The sequence below is a fragment of the Nycticebus coucang genome, chromosome 15, assembly GCF_027406575.1.
Source record: "Nycticebus coucang isolate mNycCou1 chromosome 15, mNycCou1.pri, whole genome shotgun sequence".
In the NCBI taxonomy this organism is placed as follows: domain Eukaryota; kingdom Metazoa; phylum Chordata; class Mammalia; order Primates; family Lorisidae; genus Nycticebus; species Nycticebus coucang.
In genome coordinates this window covers 39249413-39272627 of record NC_069794.1, presented here as the reverse complement: position 1 = coordinate 39272627, position 23215 = coordinate 39249413, and the positions used below count along the sequence as shown (strand labels likewise).

Here is a 23215-nt window from a genome sequence, read left to right as displayed (position 1 = left end):
GAATCTTTGATGCAACTTTGTATGTTATCACTATGCTAATTTTCATAATATTGCTACACAGGTGTTTTGATTAAATGTAAAAGCCATATGGTCAAAATATAGAAACTGAATAATAGAAATAACATTTTTCATCATTGTTTAAGAAGAGCCCATGAAAAAATTCAAACTAGAAATTTAGAGACTCTCTGGCCTACTGATGCAATGGGTAGAGCACGCTTAGCGTAGTCAGAACACTTGATATTAAATCTCAAATTGAACAATTAGAATATTTCCTGAATGCCACTTCTCTCAGTTATGTCCCAATGTTAATGTTAGCACCTACAAAGGATTGCAATTTTCTCACTGACACGCCAAAGTCAGATAGTCTAATTTGTAGAAAAAATTTCTTCTTTCTCTGTAAGGGATTTAACAAAGCTATTTTCAGGTTGAATGGAAAATGTTTCATGTAAGCAATTTTATGAGTTGTCTTTCTGGGGGGAAAATGTTGATACTCCTTAACGTAGTATCTTTCCATGTCTTTATTTGATTATTTATATACTCAGCTTCATATACCCTGTTCCCCCGAAAATAAGACAATGTCTTATTTTAAGGTGTACTCCCAAAGATGCGCTAGGTCTTATTTTCAGGGGACATCTTATCTTTCCAGTAAGTAGGTCTTATTTTTGGAGGATGTCTTATTTCCTTCTTGACAACTGATTAATTTTGCTTTTTCTGTATTTTCCAAATAGATAATTTTCTTTGTCTGTATTTTCCAAAAAAGATGAGCAAATCTGCATTCACAAAATTTGAAAATGCTAAGTTAAAATGAAAAAAAGAGGTGGAGGGGCTTCTATATTCAAAATTCAACAGTTAATGATTTTAAAATATGTAGTGGCATTCACTAGATTAAATTTCTAATGTGCAAATTAAAATAATATTTCAATTTATTCATGAAATACTTTCATGAGATAGGACACAAAAATAAACATTTTTGCCTCTGAAATTGAGTTAAGTTGATACTAACCAAATAAAGTAGGAAACTTTTGTAGTTTTGCATCATCTGGGCTTTGCCATTAGCTATAAAAACCTAGAAACACCCAATAGTACAATGACTTATAAAATTCACTTCTATTTCCTTGTCGGTCCAATGGTCACGTCTTTTACTCCAACAAAAGATTTAAAATAATTTTTTTATATGTCGTTATTGTTGTTTCATGCTAAAAAAAATGATACTAACCATGAACCATGAAGGAATTGAGAAAAAACACATAGCAGAACTTTAGGAAGTCAGAGGTGACAATTGGAACAAATAATTCTCCCTCTTGAAAGTACCAGTAATTAATTTGCAACTTACCTGTCGTCTAAGAGAAAGGCAGCAGGTCTTCATTCACCTCTTTTTTGTTGAAGAGGCATAATTTGTACTTATTATTGCAAGTTTTAAAAGCATTATATGCTATTTTTTACATGATATAGAATATCGTGTTTACATATATTCTGTAGTTAATATCTAGTTCCTAAATTTAACAGAATAACAAGGCCACATCATCATGTTACCTTTTTCAATATGCATCCTTTTCGACTCATGTCCCATGTCATGACCAGCCAAATCTCCCTCTTTGGGCCCAGGGAGTACATTTGGTGACAAGCCCATTAGCATCTGGTTCATGGACAACCCATTCTGATGGACAGCTGTTAAGCCCAAAACAAAACAATAAACACAAAAACACCATAACACACAAGTAAGTTTCAAATAAATTGAAGCGATTCTTTTGGACTCAAAGCAAACATCCTATAATGGTCTAAATTTAAATTTTTGATGAAGAATGGAATTTTTTTCCCAGCCTTAGAATATCTCCTTGCATGATACTTAGGATCTACAAGTTGTTGTTTTTGTTTTTTTTTAATAGTAGCTTTGTGGTAGTAACCAATTTACTACAGTGATAAAGTTATCACTAGTATTATAAAAATGTGTCCTGAAATGATTGACTGAGAAAGATACCCAATTACAGCTGTGTGAGTCCACTCAAAAATCTATAACTTAAACCTAATCAAGAGGAAACACAGAAAAAATCCAAACTGAGGGACATTCTACAAAATCAATGGCCTGTATTCTTAAGAATGTTAAGGTACAGAAAAACAAAAAGGACTCAGGAACTGTTCTAGATTTAAAAAAAAAAACAAAAAACAAAAAACTAAGAGGCTACAACAAGTTCTGTGCAATCCCAAATGGACTTTTGTAATAAGAAAAAAGAACAGTTGAAAATTTTGGAAAATTAATAAGAATATTGATGAAATTTGAATTCTAAATTTATGGTAATAAAGTCTATAGTTCAAATTTTAGTACTATAATAATGTTATTTCCCTAATTTTGATCCTTTTTTTCTTATTTTTTTTTTTTTTTTTTTTTTGTGGTTTTTGGCCAGAGCTAGGTTTGAACCCACCACCTCCGGCATATGGGACTGGCGCCCTACTCCTTGAGCCACAGGCACCACCCGATCCTTTTTTTCTGTATTTAAATAAAATAAAATTGTTTATATAAAATAAACAGTGAAAAATTTAGGTAAAGAAACATTATTTATATTACAAAGGTACTAGGTGACATTTTGCCTTTATGGAGGTATCTCTTTCAGAGAGATTGCTTCATTGATTGAGTACATGAATCAGGATGATGAGTAAGAATTGTCTATATTATATTTCAAAATTTTCTGTCAATACAATTTTTTTGAATGTCATTAACAATAAATACTACATATATATGCATGTATAGGTATGAGTGTGCACATGTGCATACTTCCGTTTCAACAATTATGACAGCCCATGCATGCAAAAATGCCTCCTCTGTTTCAATCAAGAATAACCAAAGAACATAATCATTAATAAAATATTTAATGTAGAACAAAACTTTTTCAAATCTTCCCCAATCTAGCATTTCCATTAAGTATTATGAAGACCTTTCCAATAGCAACATCTTATAAAATGTTACAATTAGAATCAACATTCACTATCAAACTTCTGATTCTATTGTCGGCATAGTATTAAAGCATGTGGAAAATTATATTTGAATTTTTTTGAGGTAGTTCACAAAATTAAGAGACTATGTTTTAGTAATGCCAAATCAAGTTTTTATATTTGATAAATTATGTCAAACGACATAATTGTCAGTATCTATTTTTTATTTATAATTTTATTACAGGAATCTTAATATAATCATTAAATTATACATTTTAATAGCTCTATGATTAAGAATTTTTGCTTCATAAAAACATTCCTTCATCACCTATAAAGACTTTACCTAGGAAATGTTTTCCTCTCATGAAAATACGCTGGACAGCAAAATAACTCCAGTAAATTTTGTGTACTAAGATAATGTTTACACTATAAACATGATTTCATAAAGTAATAACTAAACTCTAGAAATAATACAATAAATTTTGGCTTTTATCAACCTAGGCCTTCTGTTTTACTATATTTATTATAATGGAAAAATAATTTTAGATTCTTGCTAAATCACTTATAAACTGAATAGCATTTTAACTTTACTCCTGAGGACCAAGATTATACAGTATGGACATAAAATGAAATAAAGTACAGTCCTACTTTTTACATTTTAATAACATATAACAATAAAACACATTATTGGTTGTACTGATTCAAATCCTACAATTTGGTCAATTACAAATTCTTCAGTCCATTATCATCTGAATGACTAAGAAATTTTTTTTTGATTGATTTATTTATTTGATTTATTTCTCTCTCTGGATATACGCATTAATGTAATAATGAATCTTAGAAACTAGTGAATTACAAAAAGGCAGATGTGGGGTTTTAAGAACCAAATTGAATTATCCATAAATAGTATCCAGAGAGTGAGGTATGTGAGAACTGGTTGTGCTCAGTTCAGAAACTAATCTAGACGGTTCCTTACTTTCTGTTTCCTAGCTCCTATCTTTATGTGTGGCATCCAAGAGAGGGAGTTTATATCAGAACCTGTTAATGTAGCATCATACCTCATGATATTGCAAACCGGGAAACATAATTTTGAGAGATGGCTATTGCAACGGAGCTTCAGAACATGATACATCTGAGGTCTATTTGGAATGAGGGCATTTTGATTAGAAAAGCCAGCTGCACCAAATAAAGTTTAAAATGGTGACAAGTGAAAGTATGAGACCTACGGATTCTGTCAGACGAGCTCTCAGTCCGTGCTGGGGAGCTGGACACGCTGCTGCTGCGATGGGATGACGGGTGACTGCCAGGCCTCCGGCCCTCCTCCAAAGAGGGGGCAGGCGAGGGGCTGTCGGGAACACGCTCCTACACCACCACGGAGGGGGAGGGAGAAAAGAAGTAAATTCAATGGGTCTGTACTTCACGAACATTGATTTTTCTTAGTACAATAAGAAATGTGAAAAGAATAAACACATTATTTCATTAGCATTTAACTGTCATGAAGACATCTTGAGCAAAGGCAATTAAAGTAGAGAAAGACTTTATGAAATGATAATTCTGTGGGTGAGCATCTCTGTAGTAATGATAGATGTCAACCCATCTTTGGACAAAAAATGAGCCCAAAGAATATACCCCAAAACGTCGAATTAAGAACCCATTAAACGACAAACAATGAAAACAAACTAGGATTAAATTCTAGGTTCTTACTATTTTGCAAAAATCTCTGAATGTATATTCTTTGTGTCCAGCAATAGTACACAAATTATCAATACAAGGGACGATAAGAACACCAAAGAAACTAACAGCTACTTCATCATGGCTCTGCTCTGGGCATATGCAGAGGGTCACATGTTCAGGCATCATGGACACTCAGTATTATTGAACATTGAAATACTCTTCTTTGATTAAAATAATTTTCAGAGTACCTCCCATCCCTACCTACAGTTCAACCGCACAAATCTATTAAGGGTGAATTCATGAAATGTGCATCGGTTGTGTCCCAGAGACATTTGGTATCATGTTTCCTCTTATCACATTAACACAATTCACTTCCTAGCTTCCCCACTGGCTAAACTGTACCTTCCCCATTAGACTAACATGCAACGACCTTGTATAAATGTCTCCAATGTGCTATTATAAATGTTATAAATGGGAGACATAGATTAAGAAGGTACCCTTTTGCCAACACTTTCTACTTTGAGTCACAAGATATTTATGGCTTCAGACAGTAACAGACATAGGTCTTGATAAACAGTCTTTACACTAATTAATAAATATTTAAAAGTGTAGAAGTAAATGTCTACATAATAAATTATAAATACGCTCTTACTTATCTGGGTGAAAGATGCAAATTTAAAAGAGAAAAAAGGTTCTAAATTGTAATTGATCTGTAGGAGGCTAATGTTCCCAAATTGTCAATGGTTAACTTAATACAGAAAACAAAGGGAAGGCTCAAGGTTTTGTTCTATCCACAAGAATGAGGACAATGCACATCTCTGGGCAAAGTGATTCCATTAGCCTCACTATGGGTTGAAATCCTGGTGTGCTTCAGAATCACCTGCCAAGTTCTTAAATGTGCCTATGCCTGGGCTTCACTCCCAGAGATTCGGATTTACTGAATTTTATGGCTCAATTCTGTCTGCAAAACAGATATTGTGAAGTTCTACCTCTGGTACCTGTGAGTATGAATTTATTTGGAAACAGGGTGTTTGGCAGATGTAATTATTATACTTAAGATGAGGTGCTACTCCAGTAGGCTGGCTCTTAACCCAACCTGACTGGTGTCCTTACACAAAGATGCTGTGAAGATAGGAAGGTAAATGTCACAAAGCTGGAGGCACAGACTGAAGTTATGTAGCTGCCAGCCAAGGAATACCAAGGATTGAGGCCACCACCAGAAGCTACAGAGAGGCAAGGACATATCCATGGCCTTGCTGACATCTTGATTTGAACTTCTAGACTCCAATAGCTTGAGACAATAAGTTTCCATTGCATTAAGCCATCCTGTTATGGTTCCTAGGAAGCTAAATATGTCTGCATCCACTAGGTCTGAAATGGGGCCCAGACGTCAGAATCTTTTAAGACCTTCCTGGTGATTTGAACATGCAACCGAAACTGAGCATCACTTTTGTCAAACCCTTTTAATTTTTTAATACTGTCCCTTCTCAACAAACATTTCAACAGATATGCTGAGGCTTCATTTTTAAGGCATATGACAAATAGAATAAAAATAGCTAGAAAACATAGCCAAGTCCTTTTCTCAAATCTATGTCATAAATGGTTTCCTAAAATATACTCCATAAAATAAGGAAAAAGTGGGAAAAACATCAACTAAATCTTCTTTCAAAAGTTTCGATGCACATGTGAATCTTATTGTAAGGATGACCTGTGGACCCTTAGGAGCTTTTAGACCAGGCTAACATGCATGGATTGGCATCTGTAAAAGACAACAAGCACTCCCAGCAAGGGACAGTGGTATTGTCAGCATTTCGCTAAAAAGCATTAGCCCTTTACATTAATTCTCAGAGGTTAAGAATTAAGCTCCCTCTTTTCTGCAAATAGCAAGATTGACTGATACATAGGTCACGTCAACAACACACAATGTATTTTCCCACTCAAGTCACGCAGGGCTGTACTTGGAGGACTGCAAGGAAGCCAGTCAGGTGAGCAAGAAAGGAGGGGAAAAAACACAGAACACTGGATGGCTCATGCGCACTACACATTTGTCACATTCTAGGACCTAAAGAAAGATGGCATCCAACTTCATAAATTACGGATTCTTTTAAAAATCTATATCTCAAATAACGTGAAAAATGAACAGATTTTCATTTATATGCCAAACTAAATAAACTAAGCAAGCTATGCTTCCTCACGTATCTGGTCTGTAGCCCACACAGTAAATAAATGGCCTAAACTTTTAAGAAAAAAAACATCAGTATGACTTAAAAGAACAGAAAATCCAATCTGGATGCCCAAAGTTACCTCCTGTCATCCAAGTATAATTTAAAGCATTTGGGATTAAAAATCCCTTTCTTAACACTTATTCCTACTCTCAACCATGAAGCAGCTTCAAGGGGCATTAAGGCTCATAGCCAATCTTGCAATCACACATCAAAGGATAATCTTGACAAGTTCACAGCACTCAAAGATTACATTTCATGTTTGCTAGAGTATTTGTGCATTTATGATAGAGTATAGATTTATCAAAAAATATAGCAGAACTCCTTTATAATCTGTATAAATGCTTTAAGAAGCTGTACAATAGCTAACTGCAAATATGACCACAGACACACTCTTAAGGGTCTAACCTTGATTTCTTAAAATTCTCATCTAGGGGCATACAGTTTGTCTAAGCTGTAGAGGAATTCCTAATATATCTGTTAACATTTGTATTGCACAGAAATACATCGTATGTATTTGAGAAAGAGCATCTCTATATTTTTATATAAATAGAATTTTCTAAATCAGCCACTCTATTTTATTCAAAGGTCACTCACACCAATGTGTATCTATCAATACATTTTAATATGTTTCTTAATAATTATGTTAGTGATCATGCAAAGCCGTAAGTGTGTCTGCACAGAGATAAAGTACAATTTTGAAATAAATCAATCCCTCTGAAATCATTTCACAAGTCTGAGTTTTCAATCATACTAGATTACTTAGTAGCCTAATGGAGAGATATTTGCAGAGATATTTAACTAATAAAATGCTTAAATATTTAATGTAAGCATAAAACTCTAGCAACAATGGTTTTGCTAATAAAAAATAATTCCTTGTTTATTTTACCATTTTCCACATAAGTAGAGAAACGTTTTATTCGCCAATATGTTGGTCAAATTTTCTGTAGTGATTCCTTTAATTTATGGATTATTCATTAAATGATTTAAATATTCAAAATAAATATCACATAATAAGCTAAGTAAAAATCAAATAAAATATTAATGTAAAATATATCTTAAAAGCATAATTTAAGGTTTAGTAAGTACAGATACAATTGTAGTACTTAGCTTTCGCTTACTTTTACTTTAATTGTAGTTTTGTGTTTAAAAACAGAAGATACAAGGACAGTATCTAATACCATTATTTAAAGAAGAAAATATTTTAATTTATGCAAATTTTATGATTTGGAAGCTTAATGAGTCCACTGAAACTTTCTATAAAGTGAAATACAACATATTCAGTCATTTCACTTAATGTATAATTTCAATGTTTGGAACATGATGCATTGTTCTTTGAAGAATTTCAAAAAATTCTTCAAAGTAAAAATCCATTGAGCAAGTAAGATTTGAATACATTGTTGCACAATAAATTAATTTATTTCAACAGCTTAATTCTTTTATCACATTTATATGCTTGCCTTTCCAGAGAATTCTATAAGATGGAGAATAATGAAAACAGTAAAGAATTGGTTAGGAGAGAATCTTGTAATTATTAGTGAAACAAAACAGATAATGAGTTTTATGCAGACATAATAAGCAAAAAGCAGTTCAACATCTACAGGAAAACTATGTAAACTGGATTTATCATTTCATTTGTGTAATAACCTTTAACCTCCAAGATGGGTTTGCAGTAGGACAGAGAGGAAGGATACTTAATTTAATACTTCAACATCTGCCTTGGAGTCCTGCATCAACTCTACCAATCAATAAAACACAATCTTTTGCAATGTTCCATCTTTATAAAACTCGCCACAATAATAAATGAAAATTTAAGGGGAGTGCTCTTCCACTGGAAAAAAAAAAAAAAAGGTCACGCAAATAAACCAATGGCAACAGAAAACAATAAAGAAAAAGCCGCGTTTTGCCTCTGGGTGAAACAGGCAGTATGGGCTCCAGGAAAATTCTCAACAACAACGCACTCTAAAATACCAAGATAAAAAGCATAAAATATTCAAAACTACACATGCAATTAACGATTTAAAAACTGCATTACCTCTACTGTCTTTCCCCATCTCAAAAATGCACTGCATTTTATCAAATTAAAATATTTTCTTAGAGTAAATAAAAGCATGAGTCATTTCTCTAAAGGATTATTTAATTTGCCATTTATTTTGCTCTCTTTTAATTATTTTCATATTTATCTGTTTTTCAGTTAGAGATCTCCTAACTGAATATGATTGACAAGTAGGGAGATATTTCTAATTCAAATAAGTTGTCTCCATATAGCTTGTAGTTTGCAAAATTGATGAAGTGGACCAGAGTACTTGATATAACCAAAACTCCCAAGCTTTAAGACAACGAAGACGTAAATTTATTCATTCAACTAGTATTTACCAAACTCTTACTATGTGCCAGACAGGATTCTAGGCGCTGGTTATATGTAAGTAAACAACATTCCTTCCCCCATGAAACATGTACCATGAACTTCTAACTTTGTTAGTGAAGTACAGAATCATTTACATTGGTGAAGTGTGACATCCAAATTTTCTTGCTCTGGGAAAATGGGCAAAGAAGATTAAGAGTAATATTGGGATTCTGGATTCAAAAAATGCTAAGAAACACAGCAAATGATGGTAACCTACTTACAAGTGGTTGAGGACCAAACAGGCAACATGACAACTCTATCACTGAAAGTTGTAAACTCAGTCTCCAGTGGAAATTTACATGGCTTTTAAATTTTTTTTTTTTTTTTACAATGGTACTCAAAAAATACTCAGTTTTGCTAAATGTGAAACTGACAGAACCCATGAGTATAATCTTAAACTACCTTTTTCTCCCACTGTCTTCTTGAATTTCCTCAGTGGTCATAGGGGATTGTATTTCCCCATATCGGTATGAAAATTCAGGTAGCCTTGTAACTTTTCCGATTGCCATTTGGTAATACAAAACTACTTTAAGCAGCAAGATATAATCATGATTCAGGAATTATGATTCAACTCAGTGTAAAAATAAATACTAGCATTTTTAATTAAAAGGTAGGACTTCTCCTTTTCCCACAACAAAGAGAGGAGTGATGGAGGAAAGCAAGAGAACAGGTAAACTCCTACCTGGTCAGACCCCCGTTACCTGGCATCACTACTCCCGCAGATGAGTAGTGTTCAAAGCCAGTTACAGGCTACCGTGACCATGTACCTTTTACCTGTGTGTGGTTCTTTTGGTGGGTCTAAGGCATCTCTACACTTTTATGTCCCTTGAATTTCCTACATAGCTCAATTTGGAGGCTTGGTTCAAGTTGCTCTGGGGGTAAGACTATTTCAGAGACGGTGTTGCATGGTCCACCAGGAGCGAGTCATGTCTGCTTAGTGGCCAGCTTTTATGTCAGCCACCATTGATGGCCATAGCTGGGATTCATCACTTAATTAGGACTTTCAATGTGGTGATATCAAGGCTCTCTGGCAAGTATCCAGCCATATAATATGTGAAACATGGTGTTGACAATGGCTGTATGCTTTCTGGACAGCAGACAGCCATCATGTCATTTCTCCTGCATTTATTTGTTAGAAGCTTTCTATGACTTTAAAGTACCTTCATGAATTTTTTGGTTATCCTTAGGTTTAATTTGTATGAGAAAGGCAGGAAAAAAATGGTACTCCCGTCCATGTATTTATCCTTTATTGTTCCTTCAAAGAATCACTTCCCTAGAATTCCCCAAACATTGGCAATCAGGATTTTTAAGTTATTATTATAAAATCATGGACTTCAACACAATGTGATGTGTTTCAGTGCCCTGGTGCGTTGCATTCTTAGGGGCGGTTGTGTTGTAATACTGCCTTTTAATTGTTAGCATTCTCTTTTAATATTAAATGTTAATATATGAATAAATCTAAAGAGAGCATACTTACCTGTTTTTTAAATCCGAGTAAAACTATGTGAAATAATCTTTTGAGAGAAAAATTTATGTCTAAAAGTGAAGCACACATCCAGATTGGTTTTTGTTTGTCGAAAAAACAAACTATTCTGCAACTAACAACCTGAGACCTGTGATGTCACATTGCTCTAAGATTTTAATCAACTTTGAGGATTAGGTCGTTCTGGTTCTAATGTGTATAATCTTTTCACATTTTAAACATCATGAAAGTCAAGTCTTATTTGCTAACATACGATTTTAAGAACTTGCTTTATTAATATTAGAAAGTATAAATATTAGACGCAAATTATAAGCTGCGTTTTAAAATGTTTTTTTAATATTTAATTCTTTAAATGAGAATTTCAAAAAAGTTTCTCTCCCTCTTCTCCTCTGTCTCTCTCTCACACACACTGACACCAGATCAGCAGTGAAAACCAACAAGTTTAACTCCTATTTCCTATTCTCAGAAAACACTGGAATGAGAAGAAAGATATTTATTCAACAATGTAGAATAATTTAAATGTTGTCCAATTTCTCAAAAACAATTCTACATTGTTAACTGAAGAAAAATGAAATGTTAAATTGCATTTTAAAATCTACTTTGCATATTATGCTTTACAAATCCCCAAAGTCACGAGTAAATAATTTAAAGTTCAACACTTTTATTAGGTGAAAAAAGCTGAACAAAACAAAAAAATATATAGTGAGAAAGAGGTCACTATATTTTTTGTGTAACGTAAGCTTGACAGGGATTTCTACAAAATTCTAGAACTTCTTTTTAAAAGAAGTTTGGATGATTGGAATACTTGAGGACAAACTAGGGATAAGTTGAAACTGATATAGGTATAAAAAGACTTCTAAATATTTTATAAAATACTAATTTCATTTTCATGGCAACCTAATGAGGTAGTATTATTGTCAACCCCATCATACAGGAAAGGGAACAAATACAGATATACTGGTAAATAACTTGTCCAATGTCATATGATTCGGAGGCAGGGAGCTAAAATAAGTATCCGAGAAGTCTTCCTCGAGAATCCATCCTTTAAATCACTAAAGTATGCTGCCCTTTCTTCTTTTCAGTCATGGTTCTATTTCAACAAGAATCTTTTTTCTCAAAATCCTTATAACATCGGGAAATTTATTAAATAAAAAGTGAGAAAAATATTGACTCATTCAAGGAGGTTTGGGGTTACATAATGAATGGTACCTTAAGAGAATCAATTAGTAGAACATTTCGACCTATTAGGAATTCTCTGATGACAAGAGAAATTGATTTCTTGATTTATAGTGTTTATTTTACTCAGTGATTTAAAGTAGTAAAGGAATCTATCCTTTTAAAGCCTGGAAATAATACAAAGATGACATAAATAGCTAATGATAGTCTGGAGAGTTAACACTCCAAAGTACCTAAAGACCTTAAGTCAATGGAATAGAAATTTAAAAACTTAATGTGGGATAAACAAAACTGTTTAATATAAGAAGAAGGTGAAGATATATTGGTTTAACAGAGTTTTATGTCAAAAAGGCATGAAATTTACTGGTCATATATTCAATTACAAAAATAATCTTAAAAATTATGACTACATTTGTAGACTACTTTTCAAATTGAAGTTTCTCTTAGTTCTAGACCAGCGGTTCTCAACCAGTGGGTCGCGATCCACAGGAACTGTATTTTTATTTTATTTTATTATTAAATCATAGCTGTGTACATTAATGTGACCATGGGGCACCATACACTGGTTTTATAGACCATTTGACGTATTTTCATCACACTGGTTAACATAGCCTTCCTGGGCTACGGCCTGAGGAAGGTTGAGAACGTCTGTTCTAGAGCCTCCTTGTTACTCAGTTCACTTCCACAGTATATATGTGGGTAAGGAGATGCCTTTTTAAAAAAAGGGAGCAACCAAAAAGCTTGATGAAAAATGGTCAGAGGAATTAAGAATATTTGATCTGGAGAAGAAACATCACATGTTAAAATAAAGAACTTATACTGTTTAAATGACAAAGATGTAGAATTAGTAGACATTTTCTTCCATAAAAATATAACAATGTTAAGGTAGAAGCTATTGAGATGCAAATTTTAATTTGACTAATGAATACTTGAAATTGCTGAAAATAGAATAAGCATTCCAGAAAAGCTTTGATATTTAAAAATGGGTAAAGAAGATGTAAAAAATATTTTCTCCACCAGCCCAAGTAAGAGTGAAACCCTATCTCTACTAAAAATAGAAAAATTAGCTAGGAGTGGTGGTACACGCTTGTAGTCCAAGCTGTAGTCCAGCCCCAAGAGGCTGAAGCAAGAGGATTGCTTGTGTCCAGGAGTCTGAGGTTGCTGTGAGCTATGAAGACACCACAGCACTCTAGCCTGAGGCTACAGAGTGAGACTCTGTCTCAAAAAAGAAAAAATTTTTCTCTGCTATTTGGTGTGGGGGGGTGGGGAGCTGGATTACTCAACATCTAACATCTCAAGTTAATATTACATATATTCTATGAATATTAAATAAGAAATATATATGATAATCATTGACACATAACAGACTAATATAGGTACAGACTTTATAATTTTTTAATATATCACTATAGACCTTAGTTATTAAGAATTTAAATTAAGAAATGGAATGGGAAGGGAGTGGAGAGGGTAGGTTTGACAGAGGGAGGGTAAATCGTGGGATCACACCTATGGAGCATATTGCAAGGGTACAAGTCAAATCTATCAAGTATAGAACATAAATGTCTTAACACAATAATCAATAATAATGAGGCAAAAGCTATATTAATTAGTTTGATTGTAAGCACTCCAAATTGTATAAAAAAATCAACACATTGTACCCCACATATGCATAAATGTATTCATAATCTATGTGTATATGACTTAATAAAAGTAAAAAAAATAATTTAAATTAAAATTATTAAAGATTGTATGTCCAGTTACTCTTTAAAATTATCTCAATATAATTTTTCCAATAGTCCAAGACAATCAGCCACTGAAAGTCTATGTTCAATACTTTAGAAGCATCTTGCATGCAGTCTACATTAAAAGTAAAAATGTAACAGTGTCTTACCAGTACTATCTTCACTTACCTGGATTTTCCTCAATGCATTTCATTTAATTCAAGACTAAAATATCAGTAATTTTTATTTATTTTCTACCTGGCCCTAAAGTGTTTGAGAGAGAGTTCAGTTTGAGCTGTCACATCTATCCACAGACTGAGATTCACAGAGGTTTGAGTTAATCAAACGTCTAATGCAGTCACTGACAAGCTTTTTTGTAAAGGGCCAATAACAAATATTTCACTCTGCCTCTGTAGATATAAGTAGCCATAGACATTATGTAAATTGAAGTGCTTAAAATATACCAGTTACAAAATCTGAATTTTGTATTTCATATAATTTTCATGTGTCATGAAATATTATTTTTTTAACTTTTCCCCCAACCACTTAAAAACTTTCTTAACGCAGGGGCCATACAAAATCCAGCTGCAGCGTGGATTTCACCCAAGGACAACAGCCTGTGGACTAGGGGCAAATACATTAATGAAAATTATTGGAGCTTCTCTCATTCATAGAAACAAGGTAACTGTAAGAGTATTTTAAAAATGTATACTTCTGAGAGTTATTTTTCCACTTCTGTCCTACCTTACAAATTCTTATTGCTGGTGGTATTTAGGTTAAGTTTCAATTTTAATTCTTGTCATTATAAAAACAAATGTAAATGGTACATTCCAGCATATGGACTATCAATCGAATTTTCTCTTCAAATGCTATTATTCCTGTGTTTTAGCCTTCACGCATATGGGGGATAATCTTCTTTGATACATAATATTTCACTTTCACCCTTTGTACTCACAATCTTTCCAGTTACACCAACTTGTGGGCACTAACTACCAGCGTGGGCCCGATGCCATGCAATATGACATAGGAATCAGCCATTTTCTTTAGGGAAAATAAAACTCCTCCCATACTAACTTTAATTAACATCTATCATGTGAGTTTACTAAACACTTCTTGTGCTATTCAGCTTACTCACATATAAATTTAGCGTGATTTATTATCTTATTCTCTCTACTATTTAGAACTTCACAGAGAAGCTCTTGCTCATCCTTGTTCTGTGAGGCCTCTCCCTTGAATTTTTTCAGGTTTTGTAAATGTATTCAAGTACCCAAACCTAAGAACTGTCTCATGCATTTCTTGAAATATTTTACATACTATAATCTTTGCCTGTCAGTGTCATTTTTTATTCGTTCACACTACGTAATAACTTTATTAATAGCAGTAGAAAACTGGAAATGATCTGGATGTACTTCGATGGGTAAAAAAACTGTTACACCATAGAATGCTACTCAACAATAAGAAAAAAAAAATTGGTGCACTTAGTAATCTAGATGAATCTCCAAGAAGTCATGGGGAGTGAATAAAAATCCCAAAAGTTTATATAGAGTAAGATTCCATTTACATAACATTCTTGAAATCACATAATTATAGAAAAAATTAGTGGTTTCCAGGTGTCAGGAATGGAAGAGAGAGTGGGGAAGGACAACAGGAGGGACCCTTGTGATGATGGAGACGTTCTGGATCTTGGCTGTTTCAATGCCCATACCTTGTTTGTGATATCACACTATAGTTTTACAAGATGTTATCATGGGGAAAATTGGGCACACGTACATAGAATCTCTTTGTAATATTTCTTGCAACTGCATGTGAAACTACAATCATTTCTAAAAGTTTAATTAACACAACAGCTCAGCTTGAGCTTGAGACAAGCCACACTAAAACTGAGATGGAGTTTTTTCATTCATATTAAGGGAATTATAATAACAACTAAGGAGAATTTTTAAAAATATATATAAAGTAATGAGATTTGAGAACATAAGTTCTTTTAATGATAAATGATAATTTATTGTAACTTCTATCATAGTGAAACAGCTCAGGAACTACCAATGACTAACAGTTTCCAGAGAATTTATTCTCAAGGACTGTGATGGCCTAAGTGCCTGGTAAGGGCACATTTGTGAAACCGGAAACCCATAAAAAACTGGTCCTCTAATGCAAAGTAGGCCTCCTCATTGACAGGCTCCTTGTCAGTGTCCAGCTTGAAGCTGCGTGGATGGTCTTCTCACAGGAAAGGGGCTGCAGAAGGGCCTTTCGGCACGTCCATAGTAGCCGACTGAGCTTCATTTTGATGGTAGCAATAAAAACTACCAGCTTTTATTTTTTTGTAATCATTCTCAATTAGAGCCGTTATTCCTAATTAGCTGCTACTATTACCATTTACTCCATAACCACATTTAAATTCCAGAACTTTCTTTAATCTGCCTATAGCCAAGTTTCTGAAAATATATGCCCAATAGAAGTGGGATATCACTATGACTCATTAGACATTGGCACACGTTTTAAGACATAAAACTCATTTTCTTTTGCCATTTTCCATATTTTTCTTCCTTTCTCTGTATCTCCCCCTCCTCTCAACTTGTTTTTGGTAATGAGTATGGTTAGTACCTTGATTACGGTGATGATGGTATCACCAGTATATATATATCTCCCAATGATCAAAATGCATACATTAAATATGTGCATTTTCATATCAATTTTATCTCATAAAAGGTTTTTTGAAAAAGAGAAGACATGCCCATTCATAAAAGCCATTGCCTCAAAGTGATATGAATCATTTTTACTCCCATTACATTGCTAGAATTAGTCAGTGGCCACAATCAGAAGCGATGGAGTCTGGGCACCGTAATTTCTGACTGCCAACCGCGGTCCAACAACTGAGGGAACACAAATTGTATTGCCCTGTGGTACAGAGAAGGCCGCAATTGAACCATGCCACACAATATTCATGCCTTTGGGTAGCCCCTTCTGATAGCGAAGGTGAAATTTCCCTCTACCTTTCTTTAATCCATAGAAAACAGCAGAATGAGCATGTGCCTATTCAGGAACAAAAGCTCCTGCTTTTATTCTTTTTTAAATTTCTGATTAATATGAGGATACAAACCACTAGGTTATATAAGTTGGTACACTTAAGGTTAAAGTGCAAGTTACAACTATGTCCTTCTCCCGGGGAGTGTGCCATACATCCATGCATTGACCTGCTGGATGGGAGTCCACGGAACCCCCTCGCCCGCTTCTTATATGTAACTCTCATGCCGGTCTGTAATCATTAATTTCTTAGTGTTAAATTGGTCCCCTCTACTCTTAATCTAGGACACTATGGGAATATTGCTGACGTCCCAATAATCTCATCCTGCATTGTTGTTTTAAAGGCTCCTTCCAGAGGAAACTCAACTGCCTCCTTCCAGTTATCTAAATTAGAAAACCAAGGATCTATTTTTTTTTTTTTTTTTTTGGCCGGGGCTAGGTTTGAACCCTCCACCTCCGGCATATGGGACCAGCGCCCTACTCTTTGAGCCACAGGCGCCGCCCAGAAAACCAAGGATCTATTAAAAGGAGCTTCCTACAAGGGCACATGTGAAACTTACTAAGTGTAGAATATAAATGTCTTAACACAATAACTAAGAAAATGCCAGGAAGGCTATGTTAACCTGTTTGATGAAAATATTTCAAATTGTATATAAACCATCTCCTGATAGAAGTAGAGGCTCTTGGATACAGGAGTATTTAAGCCTCATGCCCCAATTATCTACAGATTAAGATAGTCCTTCTGACTCTACAGGGCTAAAATGTCCTCTTTACCATGTGTTTGCCTTACTTATTAATGTAAACTCATGGAAATGGGACATTATAAAACAGTTTTCCATTTTGAAAGTGAAAATGTTTTAATTAATCTGAGATGATTCCTTTTAGTAGTCACTACCAATTTTTAAATGAAAATAATCACATTAATTAATACCTAGTATCTTCTAAATTTGCCTAAAGTAGCCATCAACAATGATAGAAACACTTAGAAGGTTTGCTTTGTCAAACTCTTCTTGCAAGTAACCTCAGTGAGTAAGGTGGTAAGAATGTTAAATTTTCAGTAATAACTACTACCAAAATTAATCATATGTTGAATAATGTGGTAATATTGTTGATTAATAAATAATGTTGCAATAAAGAAACCCTCTTAAAAGTCATTCAGAATGAAGAAGTGTTGTTAAATTTGTTCTTCTCAGTTGTTCCGCTACCAAGGTGGCCAACATTTGCCTTCTCTCAGCTGGAGGGTTTTTAGTAGCTGATCTGGGTCTTCTGTGATAGATACCTATTCCCCCCTTCCAGTGATGACACTTTAGATAATGATACAAGGGATGGCTACACATCATTGGTTATAAAGTCATTACTGTAAGAAAAATTCCTATTTGCTATTGCTCAACACTTTCTGTAAATAGTAATAAGACCTTTTATATAAGACATTCACTACAGGCTACCCTAAATTCAAGTGTATATTATATTCAGAAAAAAAAAAAACAGTGATAATGTGAAATCAGGTATGAAGGATGAAGTATCTTTTACCTAGTTTAAAAATTAGTAATCTATTCTTCATTTTCTTGTTGCATTATTTCTCATTTCCCAGCTAATCTAAGAATGCAGAGAAAGTATTTTGATTTAAATACATATTATAAAATAATATAAATACATATACATATACACACATGCACACATATTTGAAGATATAAACACACACATAATCACAGAAGAGAGGAGAGAGAGTCGTGTACATACACAGTGAAGTTTGTATAACAGAAATGGTACCTTCCATTTACTGTGTATTTTTGAATTTACAAAAACTTTCAATTTTATTTTCTCATTTAGTGTTTTGATCTAAATTGTGTGGTTTTTTTTAGATATTGAATAGAATTATAAAGATTGAGTTACATGTCCAACATAACCCAGCCAGTTAAGTGGCAGTATTTAACCCTTCTGGTTTTCTGATTCTCTGCACCTAAAGGCTCATCATACCACATACACACAGCCATACATGTTGTCTATACACACTATGAACTATATCACTGAATATCCTATGTTCTTCTATCTCTTAATAGAGATAATAGAGCACTTAAAATAATCCGACCCTGCCTAATTATTACACCTGGGGTTGGAGGAGGAGTGAATACTTGTTATACATGATGTTTTTTTCATGATCTATTGACTATCACTTACCTTTTTAGAGTCAAAATCTACTGATGACATAAGACAAATGAATTAGGAAATGGTGGCTTAAGATAAACATGCAAAAACAACTGTATGAGAAAACAAGTACCTTAATCACAGATGTTTCCACTCTGGATGGGGGACTCTGAACTTGTGCTGCTGCCGCCATATTTGCAATGGTGCTGAGGTGGTTCATCTGGCTCATTGCCATGGTGACAGATGCTGGAGGTAGGCTGACAGGAATTAGAGGGTGGGGCATCATCATAAAAGGAAGTTCCAGTCCTATAAAAAAAATACACATGTATCAACATTGCTCTGTTCCAAATAAAACTATGAAGTGCGATAATATCTCACTTATATAAAGTCATTAAGGATACAAATTATTAAAAATGCAAACATTCCAAAGTGCTCCAATAAGGCAGTCTAGGACAAAATATTAATCCTATTTGCATGCACTGTCATCAATCAGGGAAGTTAGGCTGATAGAGCTGTTTAGTTTGGTGCCATGGCTTAATCATATCACCACTCTGTTTTTAATACAAATGGCCAAGTCTTCCTATATTATTCCTCTGATTAGTCTAAATCTTGTTCAAAATACTAATTAAAGAAAACTTGGGTTTTCTTTAATTTATCCCAATCAGTTACCTAAATATACTCTCTTTATCATGTCCTATTTTACCATTGCATAATTACAGATTTTTTTTAAACTATCAATATTTTGTGCTAAAAAATTCATTGTACAATTTGGAAGAAGGTGGCTCTGCTGAAGATGGCTGAGGGGATGACGATCTGGCAGGCTATGTGTCCCAGGCATGCAGGCATGGGTAACAGAAGCCTGAGATCGCTGGGATGGGGAAGAGTATGATGCTCCCTTATCCCAAGAATCATCACTGCTGCTGGTGGGGAATAAATACACATTATTTGAATATAATGTTGTTCCAGATTTTCTTATAACTAATTTGAAGTGAGGTTTAAAAAAATATAACACATTTGAAGACTGGCAAAGTAATTTCTAGGGAAATAAGCTGAAGTAAGCACATTTCCACCAAAACGGACTTTCTTTTTGATTTTCTATTTGTTATATAGGATCTTAAATTTTAACAAGGTATATTTGTGTAACTTTTATCCTATTTGTGGAATCTAATTCTGCTTGACTACCCAACTTAATGTTAAATGGGTTCTATACATAGTATAAAATTAGATAATTAATTATTCCTGGGAACTTTATAAAGCACATTAATGGTTATAGAATGCAAAGTTCTCCTGGTAGTAAATGGTATTTTAGTCTCTGTTTAGAGTTAAAATGTCTAATATTTCCACAGCAAATCCTAAAAAGGAACCATTAAAATGCCCAGCTTGTTAGACATTGTACAGAGTACATACAAAAAAGCTGTATGAAAGATAATAATGCTACAGCAAAAAATTAAATATGCATAATATGTGTGTTATTCATTCAATACTTAACTTGTTTTCAAATAAAGAAAAACATAAATTTATGATTGTCTCAAAACTGGTGCCAAAATCAAAACCACACATCTGAAGGCTTACATTTTAATATTGGTGGCCTTAGATTTAACTAGATCTTGAAACATCTTAATACAATACTCCTTAGAAGGTGTTTATAAATTCTTTCAGTTTAGACATGCCCCCACATCAAATTATCTTACCATTAATTTGTTCCTTAACTGAATCTATTGACTATACAAACTATCCACTTAAATAAAATTCCTGTGATATCCTTGTCACCTTATGAGATTTTTATTCCTTAAAAAAAAAGCCATATTTTCATATAATATGCACGGAAACAGCAAAGTTGGTAAAACTCCAATTTAATGCTTTAGCTGTGCTAAAAGCCTCATTGTAAAATCTCTATGACATAGTTTTTAATGAAGAATACTTAGTTACTGCCATGATTTTTTTCCATTTACTTCATGAAGACAGTTAAGGTTCAATATAAATTCAAACTCATTAGCTCAGTACTGTCTGGATCTTAGAGTAAATTGTTCAGAAGTGGGTAATGAAAACTCAATTCAAATTCTTCAGCAATCAAACAAAGCAATTTTATTAAACAATGAAAAGAATCAATTAAAATGGATATCTTTATTATTTTACAAGAAACTGTGACAGCTTTTGGTTTAAAAAAAAAGTTTATAGCTTCATACAGAAATGACTCACATAAAAGAAATTTCTCCAGCTCGCTTCTACACTGTGATATAAAAGTTCACTTTCATATTCACAGGTACATACATAATATTTCTCTACCCATGACTTTTGTGACACTTTTCCCCAGGTACTAGTCAAACATGTAAAAATTATACAAATACGAATTTTTCAAATGCCTGATGTCAACAGAATATTATGATAAAACTTTTTAAACATCTTCTCTTTAATTGTATTTATCAAGCTACATATAAATTTTTTCATTATATACTTATTCCATAAAATCTGGGGATTTTGATCTAGTCAAATTTTATGTTTCAACATTGGTTTCATGTTTTATCTTATCAGTTTAAGCACAAATTCATTATTTAAATGTAGAACAGAAATAAATTTGAAACAAAGTTATCTTAATATGAGAACTGCATTGGAAACGTATAAATAATAGGTAATTTTATTTATTTATTTATCTATTGGAGAGAGTACACTCTGTCTCTCTGGTTGAAATACAAGGGCAGGATTACAGCCCAGTGTAACCTGGAACTCCAGAGCTTAAGTGATCCTCTTGCCTCAACCTCCACAGTAGCTGGGGCTACAGGTACCCAATACCATGCTAGGATAATTTATTTTTTGCTTTAGAGATGGGGTCTTGCCATGTTGCCCAGGCTGGTCTTGAACTTTTGGCCTCAAATGAACCTCCCACTTCAGCCTCCCAATGCATTAAGATTTCTGGTGTGAACCTCCACTCCCGGCCTCATAATTTTCTCTCTATTTTATACTTCCTTTAAAATATCCCCCAAAATTAAGCATTACATTCTCATTGCATATTTGAGAATAGTGAATATATAAATTAAATACATTTATTATTTTGGATTCACTTTCAGTTCCATTTTTACCTACAATGTAGTTTTATTTTTTTCTGTTCATTTGAACTAATTTCTTCTTTAATTAGAATCCTGATTGTAGGTTAAATAATGAGAAATAGTTATTTTTTCAAATATATTTATGCCTCACCCCCAAATCAGTAGAGATGCATCCTAATTCTATTTTTCACATTATAATTTTTTTTTCTTTTTTTTGTAGAGACAGAGTCTCACTTTATGGCCCTCGGTAGAGTGCCGTGACCTCACACAGCTCACAGCAACCTCCAACTCCTGGGCTTAAGCGATTCTCTTGCCTCAGCCTCCCGAGTAGTATTTTTCACATTATTAAGATACAAAATATTAAGCCCAAATCTTATTAAATCACTCTGAGAACAGATTATAGATAAAGCACTAGCCATTTTCACATATTTTTTGTATCACAAGATAACCATCCCTTGTGTGTGGGTGAAGATCAATCATTTATATGTGAGTTTTTCATAGCAATTTTCTAATATTAGATTGGATTTTCTCCCTACACAGAATACTCCTAGCAATCTCTACCAGTCATCATTTGTTAAATACTCATGATGTTAGCTCATTTTGGTAATAAATAGAGCAAATAATTAAGAAACTAAGTCGGATAAAAAATATAAAATATATAATTAAGTTGGCTGTAAGTGGTTTTTGCATTATTTATAACACCGTTTTCCTCTATTATCATAAATAAATAAGAATTGAAAATAGGCCACTTGACACGCCCATAGTTATTAAACGTATACTTTTGTTTTAAGCCAAAATATATCATCATATATCCAGTATATATGTACTATGCCCACACACACATATATGTACACACCTTATATACCTTCAAGATAAATGCTCACTCTTAACTGCTCACTACTTAACACTATTAAATGCTCACTATTAAATATATACCTTTAAGATAAATGCTCACTATTAACATTTCAAAAGACTACAGCAGATTCAATATAGAAGAACATTTATCATATATTAAACACTGGAAAAGGAATTACTAAGCCATATTTGGTAGGGGGGGATAAAAACAAAAAAGAACTGATTTATTTCTCCTCCTCCGGTCTTGTAGAACCATATTTTTTAACTTTACAGCATAAATAAAAAGATGAATCTTATATAACCATAGTTTCCTCAGAGTACATATTCCATAATAGGGAGTTGAGGTGTGTACACAAAACCTCATAAAGGATGATAAAAACATAAAATGGTGAAAAGCTAAGTAAAATAGTCATGAGTTCACAAAAACACTCAATGCATAGAGCTATATGATTATCCAGAACCTAAACCACATTTTCATGGGGGGTGGGGCATAAGAATCAGGGGAGAGAGGAGCTCTCATTCCTAGCCCTGGACAC

At 33.5% G+C, this 23215-nt stretch overlaps 1 protein-coding gene across 2 annotated transcripts in view; it reads right to left on the bottom strand.

Annotated features, from left to right (window-relative positions):
- DACH1 (dachshund family transcription factor 1) overlaps positions 1 to 23215 on the bottom strand; it is a 446358-nt gene that overhangs the window by 126729 nt on the left and 296414 nt on the right. For both annotated transcript variants that reach the window (XM_053563860.1, XM_053563861.1), the window contains 3 exons: positions 18914 to 19086; positions 4155 to 4290; positions 1534 to 1668 (listed from right to left, as the gene is read on the bottom strand). In XM_053563860.1, coding sequence (XP_053419835.1) covers positions 1534 to 1668; positions 4155 to 4290; positions 18914 to 19086 — 444 coding nt within the window. The remainder of the gene's footprint in view (positions 1 to 1533; positions 1669 to 4154; positions 4291 to 18913; positions 19087 to 23215) is intronic.